The sequence below is a fragment of the Carcharhinus amblyrhynchos genome, chromosome 7, assembly GCF_965287045.1.
Source record: "Carcharhinus amblyrhynchos chromosome 7, sCarAmb.v2.hapA, whole genome shotgun sequence".
Lineage (NCBI taxonomy): Eukaryota > Metazoa > Chordata > Chondrichthyes > Carcharhiniformes > Carcharhinidae > Carcharhinus > Carcharhinus amblyrhynchos.
In genome coordinates this window covers 59,845,117-59,859,778 of record NC_137330.1, presented here as the reverse complement: position 1 = coordinate 59,859,778, position 14,662 = coordinate 59,845,117, and the positions used below count along the sequence as shown (strand labels likewise).

Sequence of the window (14,662 nt, the reverse complement as noted above, 5' to 3'; positions counted from 1 at the left end):
AAGACAAACCCTCAACTCTCCTCTCTCACCCGTGATCCCTGTTTGCACTGCACCCCTAGTCTCATTCCATTTTCTCTCTGGCCACAATTTCACTCCTGCTCCGAGGCCCATCCTTCTCCCGACTCTGAGGCTCGATTTCCCCATTCCAGCCTGAGATCCAATTCTTCTCTAATGGCTGCTTTCCTTGCCACTACATCATCTGCTGTCCCAATCACTCTGCTGTCCACGTTCGCCCACACCTGCAAATTTGAAGACTTAGTTTTGTGCCATTTCCAGCCTGCCCAATTTAGAGAAGCCAGCCTTTGATTGGACAACCATTTTAAAGCATTTTTCAATTCTTGCACATCAGCTTGGCCCAAGGAGCCTCACGGTTAGGAAATCCTGTTTTACATCTTGTACACTCCTATAAGGGCCTATCACTTTTGTTTCCAGTTTGTTCAGTCATCCCTTTAATAATAAATTGGCTTTATAGCTCTTCTCAGCACTCTGTGGCTTGAAATTTATCTTGTGTTTTAATGATCAAAACTGAGCATGGTAGTCAAAATTTAGTTGGTATGGCCATTCTTAAATTCTGGCATTGCAAACTCCACTCGCTCAGAAATCATATTCAGCATCCTATTTGCTTTACTTATTGCTGTGCCACAATGATCACAAGATTTCTTCCCACTTCATCTTTAACTATTTCTACATGGTCTGCTTTTCCTGCTAATAATTATAACCATGTACTCTTATTTCGTGGTATCTGTGACTCATTTTCCCAATTACAGATTTGATCTGGCTGTTTTCTGTTTCAACTGTACTCCTGTGTTTAGTTTCACCTTTCAATTTGGCCAATGTGTACAAGGTTTTTATTGCATTTCGGTTATCGTATGTTTGGAGTAATGAGTTCTAACAGCATGCACTATCACACCACTCAATTCTTCCCAAATACTGCATCATCGGCATCATTCTCAACAAGTATTCACTGTTGTTTCCTTCAATTAATACCTTAAGAGCACACACACAGCTTACTTTGAATTTACATAGACTGAAGATTTCACAAAAAACTGCGACTTTTTGGAACTCAAAGTCACGCCTTTTCGCTGTTCACTTTGGCTATTAACTGTTTCTTGACAGAGAAGATTCATTAAACAGGAGTATCCCCATCTAAAACTAAGTGGATTCTTTATCAGGTTTATCTGATACTGGTAATTTTGAAATCTGCTCCTGATGATTGATTCCATTAGTTTGATAGCGTTGATGAACCTGAGTTTGCCGAGTTAGATTTGCTGCCCCTCTTGACCATAGTATGATATTGGCATTTGGTAATAACTTACAATCGTTAATTGACTTCTTATGAGGACTGTTAAGACTTTACAAGTTACACCACTGTCTCAATCTAGAAAACCTATAAAAAGCTGGCATCCATTTCCTGGGGTTTGATGGAGTACAGTAGGCCTGTTGAGAACCTCTGTCAAATATGTCAAAGCCCTTGAAGCAGCTTGGGTTCCGGACATTAGGTTGCTATGGTGTTCAAAATGAAAATTCAGTGATATTCATTTAGTGCGCTAACTGTTCTCTGTTCACTGTCCATTTCACCACCATCAGTATCCTTTTGAAGTTCTTTCTTTCTCTTGCTATCCTCTTACAATTATATTTCTGAATGGACAACCTGCTGTTTATGTTTGCGGGTCTTGCCAGTCTCCCCTATTTAGCCTATTACTCTACTGGATTTTTTATGTTTTTAGTTTTAGGCTATGGGTAAAGATCAACCTTTAGTGATTATCCCTGATTTTTTTTTAAGATGTTCATGATTGCTTTTGCAAAGATGCCATGATCCTCCTGAACCAATGCAGTCCTTATAGTGTACAATATTAGGTAGGGAATTCTAGGATTTTGACCAAGGAACATTGACATATTGGCTGATACAAAAATAAGAAAATAAGTTATGAGAGCAACAAAAGAAGCTACAAAAAGATAAAGGTTAAGCGAATGTGCAAATATCTGGCAAATGGAGTATATTGTGGGAAATTGTGAAAATGGAGTTCCTGTAGAGAGAGTGCATCTAGACTTCCAGTAGGCAATTGTTAAGAACCTGTTCTTGAGTTGTTTGTTATATGATCTGACTTTTGTATCTTTTCCCAATAGAAGAAGGTGGAAGAAAGTATGTCCAGAGTATGTGTGTGGGGTGTGGGGGGGTGGTCCTGGATTATGCTGGCCACTTTTCCAAGGCAGCGGGAAGTGTAGACGGAGTCAATGGATGGGAGGCTGGCTTGCATGATTGATTGGCCTTCTCCTCCACCTAGTTTTTATTATCATTTCTTGTGAGGGGAATAGGTTACTAAAGTAACGGGGTAGTGCTTCAGTTGTACAGGGCACTAATGAGGCCACATTTATGTACAGTAATGGCCACCTTATTTAAGGAGAGATGTAAATCCATTGGAAGGCATTCCAAGAAGAGTTACCAGACAAATACCTGGAATAGATGGATTGTTTGAAAGAAAGTTGGATAGGCTTATACCCACTCACGGTTAGAAGGGTATGAGATGTCTTAGCTGAAACATAAGATCCTGAGGGATCTTGACAGGGTGGATGTGGAGATAATATTTCATCTTGTGGGAGAATCTAGAAGTAGGAGTCACTGTTTAAAAATAAGGGGGTCACCCATTTAAAACTGAGATGAGATAAAATCATTTCAGTTGAAAGGTCATAAGTCTTTGGAACTCACTTTCTGTAAAGTTTGAAGCAGAGTCTTTGAACATTTTTAAGGTAGAGGTGAATAGATTTTCTGGCGGATGTAAAAAATCCAGTGACACTTTGCAAACAAGAACTGGAGTGTGTATTTCCTTTGCCCTGGTTAATTTGAACTCCTAAGCCAGCATCAGTAAAACAGATTTTCTGATTTATTTGTCAAAGCTTGTATATGAACTGCTACATTTGCTTGCTTTGCAACAGTGTTGCAACTCTTAAGTATTGGCTTTGAAGAATTTGGGGCATCCTTAGAATGTGAAAGTTTGGACATTTTAACTATAATTTAGTTCATTCTTCTGTCTAGAATGCAACACCTTTTGAAACTTTGAAATGTTAATCATCTAGCTAATGATTCATATTTTCAAGGTAGTTTTTAGCTATGGGAAGCTAACTTTGCATGGGTAAAGTAATTAAAATTTTGGATGTTAGAAATTGCCAGAACACTTCAAATACTGATTGTTCAAAGGGTTCCATCTGTGTGTATGCGGAGTTAAGAGAATGAAAGCAATAAAACAGGCTGGAGGTCTGTTTTTAGCTGGCAATCTGTAGATGCAAGTCTTGAGATGAGTTGCCCTGATTTCATTAGAAATCTAAGTTCATGCACACTTCAGGATTCAAAAGGTTGGATTTTGAAGCCAAAAGTTAATTAACCTAGGTATCCATCCGACGTCATATCTATTCTGTGTTGCCACATAACTCAAGGTAGGCCCTGGTTCAATTTCTGCAGTGTTGACTCTGGGATCTTTCCAGAAGATCTTCGGGGTTTCAGCTGAAAGCGTCCAAGTTGGTGGGTGTAAGCTTTGAATTCAGCCAGCAGATAAACAATGAGCCTGCTAATAACTGTAAAATGGCTGGACACCTGAAGCAAAAAGGCAATCAGAAATCAGTTGTATGTCTGAGGTGGTGGCTTTAAGCAAGCATGCATACTCATTCTTGAGATGAAACATCCTCAGTGATATTCTTAAGAAAGGCGCTTCACCAAGATCTGTTGGAAATATCTCCATGGAGTTTCGTGCCTCGGGGAATAGCTAGAACACTGAGGAGAAATCAAAGTGAATTCCTGAGAGCTGTGACACTTGGTTTGGTCCTGTGGTATGAAGGAACCTTCAAAGTAACCAAAATGGGCAGCATGGTAGCACAGTTTTTAGCACTGTTGCTTCACAGCGCCAGGGTCCTGGGTTCGATTCCTGCCTTGGGTCACTGTCTGTGTGGAATATGCACCTTCTCCCCATGTCCCATGTCCGTGTGGGTTTCCTCCAGGTGCTTCCCCGGGTGCATTCTGAAAGACATTCTAGTTCGGTATATTGACCCGGACTGTGGTGACGAGCGGAATTTCACAGTGACTTCAATGCAGTGTTCGTGTAAGCCTTACTTGTGACTAATAAATAAACTTTAACTTTAGCTTGACTTCAAAGGGAAATCATAAGGAAAAGAGGGAAGTTCAATTTAGAGCTTTAGTGTGGAGCATGTGACTGTTTTAATATATGTTTTTAATGCAAGGTGTAAGTATTCATCCAGGTTACTTAATATTTGTTTTACTTCTTTCATGTATCAGAATCTTGTGGCAAAATCTCTTTTAGTGATCAGTGGGTGTTTGATATTCTCTTTAAACTTTAATGGTCTCTACAGGGATCATACAGAGTGTCGGTCTATAAAGTTACCTTTTAATTAAGGTGACTGAGCTGCATTAAATAGTTTTTTATATCAGTATTGGTATTATCGAAATAAATAATTCAAAGCTCTTGGATAATTGTATCTTGATTATGCATGCAAGAAGAGGTGGAAATATATCAAAGTTTGTGAGTTCAAGCTTTTATATTTAAAAAATGCAAAGTATGTGAACATATTTCTTGGTATCTTGATGCTTATTTGAATCTGAAGACACAATTTTGGTTTGCAGGAGAACAGATTAAATTTATCATCGTCTTTATTTTTCACTGACAGATGATCAGAAGTCAACTAAACCAACCGCCCCAATGGTACCTCCCAAAAAACCAAACCTCCCTTTGAAGGGTCATCCTTTTCGAACATCCATGGCTCCCAGACGACCAGAGAAACCTTCAGTGCCTCTACCTTTACCCAAGTAAGATTATTTTTCGGAGATTCCTATAGGTTGCCATTATTGTCAGTGTTACGAATATACATGTGGGCTGAAATAACAAACAATAAATGTACTTTATCATGAATGGAGATATTTATTAATTGTAACACTGGGGCAGACAAATTTATCACTATGAAATATTTGCTGTGGAAAGACCAGTTGTTACCTTGAGAGTTCCTCCGAAGAATTGATTGGGTTCAATGTTTCAGTCAACATTTTCTGCTCACTTTCTGAAGGAAACCCTAAAACATGTGAAACAGGCAGTTATAGTAAAGGCTAGAAATACAGATGGGAGTTTATTGCTGACTGATCAGGCTTTTGTATTTATAATAGATCAGTTTATGTGAAGATTTTCACAGCTGACTGGGGGACTGTGTTGAATAAAGTGTGTTCCTTGAATATGTGTATTACAAACACAATAGACTGACCAATCAGAAGAAAGATCCCAACATTGTGCTGGGGGTTACCATTGGCTAGAAACTTAAGTGAAGTAGTCATATAAACACTGTAGCTTCAAGAGCAGGCAAGAGACTGGGAAATCTGCAAATTCCTGAATTTTTAAGTGAGTAACTCACTCCCTGACTCCCAAAACCTGTCCACCATGTACAGGGCACATGACACACAAGTGTCACTGCACAGAAGGAGCCATTCAGCCCATTGTGTCTGCACCAGCTATCTGAGCATTATGACTTAGTGCCATTCCCCTGCCTGTTCCCTGTATCAATGTGCATTGTTTCTATTCAAATAATATAATGCCCTTTTGAATGCCTTGATTGATTCTGCCTCCACATATCACTACCACCTCCACCACCATATCAGCCATGATTGAATGGCAAAGCAAACACGATGGGCCAAAAGGCCTCATTCTGCTCCTTTATCTTATGAACTTATTTCCAGGCAGTGTATTCCAGGCCTGAACCACTCGTTATGTGAAAAAGATTTTTCTCACAGCACAGTTACTTAGTTTGCAAATCGCTTTAAATTGTGTCCTCTGATTCTTGATTGTTTTACGATCAGGAGCACTTTCTCCTCGTCAACTCTTTTCCAGCATGCTCATGATTTTAAACACTTCTATCAAATCTCCTCTTAGATTTCTAATGTCCAAGGAGAACAGTCTCAACCTCTCCAGGCTCCTTATTAATGAATTTTTTCATCCCTCGAACCATTTTTGTGAACCTCTGCAATGTGTTTGCATCCTTCCTACAGTGTGGCTCCTAGCTGAGGTCTAACTAATGTCTTGTAAAAGTTCAACGTAATCTCCTTGTTTTTGTACTCTGTACTCCTATTAACATAGCCCAGAATGTTAAATGACTTATTAACTGCTCTCTCCAACTGTCCAGTCACCTCCAATGATATATGCATTTGTGCACCCAGATCCTGCTACTCCTACAGCCCCTTAAGAATTTTACGCCTTGTTTTATATTGTTTGTCCAACTTCTTCCAGCCTCTCACTTCTTCACATTGAACGTCATCTGTCACCTATCTGCCCACTCCACCAGCTTGTGTAAATCCTTTTGAAATTCTGTACTCTGTTTACAAAACTTTCAAGTTTTGTATCATCTACAAACTTTGAAAATTTCCCCTGCTTACCAAAATCTAGATCATTGGTATATATTGGGAAAAGCAAGGGTCCCAAACCAGCCCCTCGGGAGCACCACTACAAACCTTCCTCCAGTCTGAGAAATATCCATTGACCATTACTCCTATAATTCAGCCAGATATTTTTTAATCCGTATTACTCCTGTCCCTTCCATGAGCTATAACTTTTCTTGCAAGCTTGTCATCTGGCACTGTATCAAATGTCTATTGAAAGTCCATGTACACCTCATCAATGGCCTTACCCTCATTGACCCCAAATCCAGCAAGTTTAATAAACACAATTTCCCCTTTCAAAATCCAGGCTGGTGGTTCTTAAACAACCCATATTTTTCCTTGTGGTTACTAATTCTATCCCAAATAATTGATTTTAGGAACTTGCTATCAATGATGGTAAACTGACTGGTTTGTAGTTGCTGGGCCTATCCTTGCAACGTTTTTGAACAAGGGCATAACAATTTTCCAGTCCTCATGCACCTCCCCCAAATCTTCCAGTCTTTTCTAGACTATGGCCAGCACCCCTGCAATATTTATTCTCATTTCCTTCGATATCCTTGGATGCATCCCATCAGTCCAGGTGACTTGTTAACTTTAAGTACCAACAGACCGTACAACACTCCATCCTCAGCAATTTTGAACCTTTCCGGTCAGGAACCTTTCTGAGAATGAATATTGCACGACTTCCCCTTAACGAACCCATGCTGCGTCTGCTCTATCAAACCATTCTTTTCTAGGTGCCCCGCTATTTCTTCTTTGACGGATTCAAGCATTTTTCCAACTACAGACATTAAACTAACCGGCCTATAATTCCCTGCCTTTTGCCTGCTACCTTTTTTAAACAGCAGCGTAACATTAGCCGTTTTCCAATCTTCTGGCACTTCCCCGGAATCCAGCGAAGTTTGGTAAATAATCACTAAGGCATCCACTATCACCTCTGCCATTTCCTTCAGAACCCTGGGATGCATTACATCCGGTCCTGGGGACTTGTCCACCATCAGGCACGCTAGCCTATCAAGCACTACCTCTCTAGTGACAGTAATCTCATTCAGGCCCTGAACTCCTACCATCCTTCTATCTTTAATATCCGGCAAACTATTCGCGTCCTCCTCCGTGAAGACCGAGGCAAAAAACTTATTTAAGGCCTCAGCCATTTCCTCATCTCCCACCACTAAATCCCCCCTCTCATCCTCTCAGGGCCCAACATTCACTCTAGCCAGCCTCCTCCTCTTTATATACTTGTAAAATCTCTTACTGTCCTTTTTTATATTTAGTGCTAGTTTAGCTTCATAGCATAACCTTGTATCTGTACATCAAATCCCATCTGCTCCATTTAAAACCTTACTATTTTGTGTTTTCTTTCCCTGTTCTTGCCGAGTTTAGTGCTTCACATTTTCCTGCATTCAGATAAGTGACAACTGTCGGTCAATCAGCATATCTACATCCGCGGGCAGCCTTCGCGATCTACTGTAAATATTATGCCTTGCATAATAAACTGTTGGAATTAAATTCTCTGAACCTGATGCTCTGCATCCTGGGGCTAAATAAATGGCTGCCAAGATGGTCAATATGTTGTTTTGTCATCTTTTTTGCTGCAGTTCTCCAGGGCCTTATTGAGATTGCATCTGGAGCATTGTGCTTAGTTTTGATCTCCTACCTTGAAGAAGGCTTTAGGAGATGTTCAGAGAAGACTGGACTGAACTCATTCCTGGGCTGAAGGGATTATCTTAAGAGGAAAAGTAGATCAGGTTTGGCCTGTATCCGTTGGGGTTTGGAAGAATGTGGTGTGACTCTACTGAAGCATATAAGATCATGAGGGAATTGACAGAGTGGATGTTGAGAGGATGCTTCTCCTTATGGGAGAATCTAGAACTCAGTTTAAAAATGAGAGATTTTTTGATGGAGATGAGGAGAATTCTTTTCCGAGGGTCATTAGTCTATGGAAATCTTTTCCCCAGAGAGCAGGAAAGACTGGGTATTTCCTGGATGAGATGGATTTTTGATCGACAAGGGAGTCAAGAGTTATTGTGGACAACCAGGAAAGTGGTGTTAAGGCCGCAATCAGATCAGCCATGATCTTTTTGAATGCTACAAAAGGCATAGGGGATTGCAGGGTTTACTTCTATTCCTAATTATTATGTTCTTATGATAACCATAAGGCTAATTGACCAATTATTTCAAAAGGAAATTAGATGGGCATTTGATAGAGTGGGGAAATGGGGCTTATTGGGGTTATTGTTTTACAGAGAGCAGGCATGGATTTGGTTAGCCGAATAGCTGCCTCCTGGGCCATAGTTGCATTCTAACTCTACTTGAAAATGAAGGTTATGGGATCGGGTAGCCAAGCTTCCACCTTAGATGACAATTCTCCAGTATTTGGTACACTCAATGAAACGATAAACCATTTAACAATTTCTGCATTCTTGTTTTAATAGGACAAATGGAGAGCTGCCTCACAATCGAGCAAAGTCAGACTTTGATTCAGCTGTTCTTAGACCAAAATCTGAGCTGCCTTCATCACTTCGACCAAAATCAGTAGAAATTGCACATGACAAAGAAATAGGTAAAGAAACCAGAAAAATTCAAGATCATTGATTTGATTTGCAAGATAAGTTGTTCATCACAATTAATAATCTGGATACTGGTTCTAATTTTCATTATAGTTTCTGGACAGAACCCAGTTACAATGGGTTCATTTTGAGGGCATTGTTGCCTTGCTGTATAGAGTTGTACAGAATCAGTTAGAATTGTGTTCTTATGTAAAAATGTTTTAAGATGGTGTACAATAAACTTGATTTGTGTAGTTTAGTGCACTGGTTAAATATTTCCAAGTGTTCTCAGTACTGAAATAACAATGTGCCTTATCAAGTTGTCCTAATTTTCTTCAAAATTTCTTTTGTTTTGAATTCTTTTGAATTGATAATTTGTTAAAAGGAATGGTTAGGTCCAGACCTCGCTTCCAAGGTGCATACAAAATGGAGTAATCAGGCCTGAATGAGAATTAAATGCAAGTCTTCAGATACCACAGCCTGAGAGGAGTGGGGTTACAATACGGAAGAAGGATTTGACATGATCTGTCTCCTGGGTTTACACTGCTGTAAGCCTGCTTTAGCACAATCATGCAAAATCTTTTATTCCATCAGAACTCCTCAGATGTCTGATTATTTGCAGATCACTTCTGGCCAGTGCTTCTGATTAAACATATTTAAATAGTTCATTTTCTGTTGCTTTGTTGAGCAGACTATTGATGTAATTTTCATGTCCCTCCCATCAGAAATTTGTCATGGCTTCTTTCCCTAATTTTTGCTTTAAAGCATGATTGTTAAATTGCTACTTGAATATTTAAAAGATCTATTGTGGTTATGTTTTTCCATTAATTTTTCTGTCACCTTTGGGGTCACAACATTAACACGTTGGCTGTTTGTTGTTCTACACAGGCCCTTTTGATAAGTGTTTCATGTTTTCTTCCACCGTATGTGAGCCATTGTAGTTTGTGTCAGAGGCATCAGAGCTGAGCCTGGTCCTTGCATTCAATAATTGTATCAAATAACTCCTAGAAACATGGATAAAGAATGGGCATTCTGGCTGATTTTTCCCTTCCTTAAATTAGGAATATTTTATCCCAACTGATGCCCATGAAAGTTGGCTGTAAAATTCTAATGCAATCAACATTAAAAAGTAACCTCGTCTTCATTCAGTTATATAATAAAACTGAATGAAATATTGATGTGCATGCTTTCTGAAAATAAACCAATGATCACATTGGTCTCTTGATTATTATGAAAAGCAGAAGTAAATTGAAATAGATTCATGTCCATAGCAAGCATTAACCGTTTGCCTGTGTTCTCTGCCCGTTGAAGTGGTGGAGGCTGCCTCGCTAAATATTTTTAAGACGCAAGTTGATGGGTTTTTGATAAGAGAGGGGATTAAGGGTTATGGGGAGAGGGCGGGAATGTGGAACTGAGCCACGACAGATCAGCCATGATCTTATTGAATGGCGGGGCAGGCTCGAAGGGCTAGATGGCCTACTCCTGCTCCTATTTCTTATGTTCTTATGTTATGTTTAGTGCTAAACTTATTTTCATTTAACTCAGCAATGAATTCCAGCTTCAAGATCTCTATCTCACTCAACTGCAAAATCACATCCAAAGATGAATATATTACTCTGAGTTAAACTGATATTAATAATTTTGAAGCATGACCACAGGAGTGACAAATGTTAATAGCAAACAAGACATAGGAGCAGAATTAGGCACCCGGCCCATCGAGTCTGCTCCGCTGTTCAGTCATGGCTGATATTTTTCTCATCCCCATTCTCCTATTTTTTTCCCCATAACCCCTGATCCACTTACGAGCCATCTCTGACTTAAAGACACTCAATGACCTGGCCTCCACAGCCTTCTGTATCAAAGAGTTCCACAGATTCACCACTCTCTGGCTGAAGAAATTCCTCCTCGTCTCTGTTTTAAAGGATTGTCCCTTTAGCCTGAGGTTGTGCCTTCTGGTTCTAGCTTTTCCCACTAGTGGAAACATCCTCTTCATATCCACTCTATCCAGGCCTCACAGTATCCTGTAACTTTCAATAGGGTCCCCCCTCATCTTTCCAAACTCCCAGCAAATACAGACCCAGAGCTCTCAACCATTCCTGATACGACAAGCTCTTCATTCCAGTGAACCTCCTCTGGATCCTTTCCAAGGTCAGCACGTCCTTCCTTTGATGTGGGGCCAAAAACTGCTCTCAATGCTCAAATGTTTCCATCGTTACATTGTTAACTTTAACTTTACATTGTTAACTTTTAAAAAGTGATATAAATTTTCCAGCAATCAAATCAAAGAATCACACAATACTTAACAGGCAACTATCATACTAAACTATAGATTCTCCTCTTTAACTTCTTTATTCAGCAAAACACCCCGTGTTGCGGTTATACATTCTGCTGTGCTTTTAAGTTGCAATTCCAATTTTTCCCTGTGTTAACAAGATCCTTTTCGTCTACTTGACCAAGATGAATCCTGTTGTCCCTTTAAGTAAACTCTTCAAATTGAGCAAAATCAAATGGATTCCCCATTGTATGATTCTCTCTGGGATTTGGTGGTTCTAACTTTTAGACACTCTTATTTCTTTGATCGTGAGTTCCATCCCCACTAGCCCTTTGCTTGGTGTTTAACCCAAAAATAGCCTTTTACTTTTGCCTGACAGAGCAGCATCTGTTATGGGCTCTCTTTGCACAGCTACTTTGGTCTGACTGATTGAATGTTTGTAAGATTGCAGCAGTGAGGCCCACTAGCCTTCTCTTTTGGGTTCAGATGTTAAAGCTCGCACCTACCTTTGCATTTGACTTGACCCTCTGTCACAATGGCAACCAGGCCATGGTCCTGTGGTTATGCAGAGGTTAGTGCAGAGGGCAACATGGTGGCACAGTGGTTAGCACTGCAACTTCACTCTGCCAGGAACCTGTGTTCTGATCGAGCCTTGGGTGTGTGGAGTTCACTCATTCTCCTTGTGTCTGTTGGGTTTCCTCCCACACACCTAAAATGTGCAGGTTAGGTGGATTAGTCATGCTAAATTGCCCCTTAGTGTCTAAAGATGCGTAATTTAGATTGATTGGCCATGATAAATGCCTGGGGCATGGGGATGGGTCTGAGTAAATGCTCTTTGGAGAGCTGGTGCAGACTCAGTGGGCAGAATGATCTCTTTTGGCACTGCGGGGATTCAATGATATGATGATGTCATGATAATGCAACTTGGCAATATTCTCCAATTCCAGGGAATTCCCTTGTTTCGTTTAAAAGAGACAGCTTAAAACCTCTTGATGTTACAAGACAAACCCATTTTATGAAGTCCAGTGGTCATTACATTGTTGTTAGTCTTTCCACTACTGGCTCTATGGATAGCAGAGATTGCCAATAGATTATTAATATTGACTTCTGATCACAGAAATAAAATTAAAAGTTAAAGATTCAATTTCTAAGGATGAAAGATTTTTTATGCCTAGAAAAGCAACAAATCTAGACTCTTTGGTGATGGGAAATCCACTCCTAAATGTGGCCAGTGATGCTGAATTCAAAATAATGTAGTGTACAAGGGAACAGAACTATGACACTTATCAATCTGTCTATCATATGGATAGAGCATTATTTGAGACTTGTACTTTTCATCCTTCTGATATGCCAATACCCCGCTTTGTCTTGAAATGGGGCCACATGGTGGCACAGTGCTTGGCACTACTGCCTCACAGTGCCAGGGACCTGAGTTCAAATTCTAACTTGTGTCACTGTCTGTGTGGAATTTGTATGTTCTCCCCGTACCTCCTTTGGGTTTCCTCTGGGTGCTCTGGTTGTTTCCTCCCACAGTCTGAAAATGCTGGTTAGGTGCATTGGCCATGCTAAATTCTCTCTCAGTATACCCGAATATGCGTTGGAGTGTGGCAACTCAGGGATTTTCACAGTAACTTCATTGTAGTGTTAATGTAAGCCTACCTGTGGCATTAATAAATAAACATTAAGCTTAAAGTTAAAATGTTTCTGCTGTCACAAGGAAGAACATTTTGTAAAATGTCTGATCTGCTTGATCCCGGTGTTATATTCTGTTACTGAATATTTAATCAATTTTTCATTTGAAAACCTTTTATTAAATTGACATTGTTGCAATTCCTGTTCATAAGAATTTGCTCTACTTTACATTAGATTACTCTAATTCAAATTTGTGAAGTGATTTCTTTATTTCTTTTGCAGATCTCATGAGCTTTGACTCTGTAGAATCTTCTGGTGAGAAACTCACTCACCCTACAGCTAGCAGACCAAGAATGCCAGGGAAAAGGCCACCCAGCCTTTTTGTTGCCAGTCACCCTGTGAGTTCTTTTGTCTTTATAAAGTTGGCACAGGGGTATATTTGTGAATGCTATTTTGTGTGCATATGACCAATACAACTCCCTAATGGATGAAGACATTTTCTGTTGAGATACTAAATGGCAAAATTAACAAAGTCCAGATGTACTTCTTGGTTTGTACTCGACTGACTTAGACAACGGTGGGATCATGAAAGTGGACAAAAGAGCAAAAAGCAATGGTTCTTGTTCATTATCAACCATTGGCCCTTATTGGACTAGGAAGTCGAATTGTTTATCACATCCTCACAGTCTACTTTTCATACAAAAATGTCCCATTTGCCTAAGGCACTGGGGCTCTAATCATCTTTGAAATATATGCCAAGTTAGCATCATCAGGAGAACCAGGGTCAAGGATGGGTGAAAAATGGAGCAAGCGGCTGTGTTTCTGGAGCAAGTTGTGTGGTTTCAGGAATTAGTATGAGCATGATTTGGAGACAAGTCAGGAAGTGAATGGTTGTCAAGTGCTAAGGTCTGTATAAGAGAAGTTGGGCTGAAAGGTGACATTGCAGGAGAGATCAGAAAATTGGGGGAGAGGATAGCCAATGAGGGTGTCTTGGAAACAAGTAACACTGGAAGTGGAGGCTTCTAAAGCACGGCACCGTTAGTGACAATGTCACAAATAAGCTGCTGAGAGATGTTCCAAAGGGAAGTTTCTTTTTTCCTCTTTTAGTCACCCAATCTCAGCTAATCTTGGAAGCTAAGCAAAAAAAATTTTGCCTTGAAGGGGAGCACAAATGGAATTTTTTATGCATCTTTTTCATTACGCTATTCTTATTGGTTCAGAAAGAAGTTGGACATGGTGTAGTTTAATAACGCAACAGCATGTAGGAAAGCTCCATCTATCAGATTTTGTGTGAATTTATCGTGCCCCATGCTTCCAACAAGCCACAAATTTAAAATTTCCCCATGAGTTCAAAATCTGCCAGCAGCTAAGGGACCTAAATGTAATTATTTCAGTCACTCTCAAATAAAAGTTCATGTCAATGATGATAGCCATCAGATTATTGGATTGTCTGAAAAACCTTTCTGGTCCACTTATTTCTTTAGGGAGGGTTGCTTGATGCCCTTCTCCACTCTGGTCTTATAAGAACATAAGAAATAGAACAGGAGTGCACGTGACCCCTCGAGCCTCTTGCACAGATCCCATGATTCCCTAAGAGATTGGAAATCAGCCTTAAATGTATTCAAACATGGAGCACCCACAGCCCTGTGGAGTAGAGAATTCCAAGGATTTACAGTCTTAGAGTGAAGAAACTTCGCATCTTGGCCTTAAAAGATTGATCTCTTATCGTGAGACTGTGCCCCTGTGTTCTAGGTTCCCCTGCCAGGGGAAACAGCCCCTGTGTCG

General features: G+C 40.0%; 1 protein-coding gene across 3 annotated transcripts in view; it reads left to right on the top strand.

Annotated features, from left to right (window-relative positions):
* cd2ap (CD2-associated protein) overlaps nucleotides 1-14,662 on the top strand; it is a 231,083-nt gene that overhangs the window by 200,513 nt on the left and 15,908 nt on the right. For all 3 annotated transcript variants that reach the window (XM_080192426.1, XM_080192425.1, XM_080192427.1), the window contains 3 exons: nucleotides 4,675-4,813; nucleotides 8,860-8,987; nucleotides 13,160-13,275. In XM_080192426.1, the coding sequence (XP_080048552.1) occupies nucleotides 4,675-4,813; nucleotides 8,860-8,987; nucleotides 13,160-13,275 (383 nt within the window). The remainder of the gene's footprint in view (nucleotides 1-4,674; nucleotides 4,814-8,859; nucleotides 8,988-13,159; nucleotides 13,276-14,662) is intronic.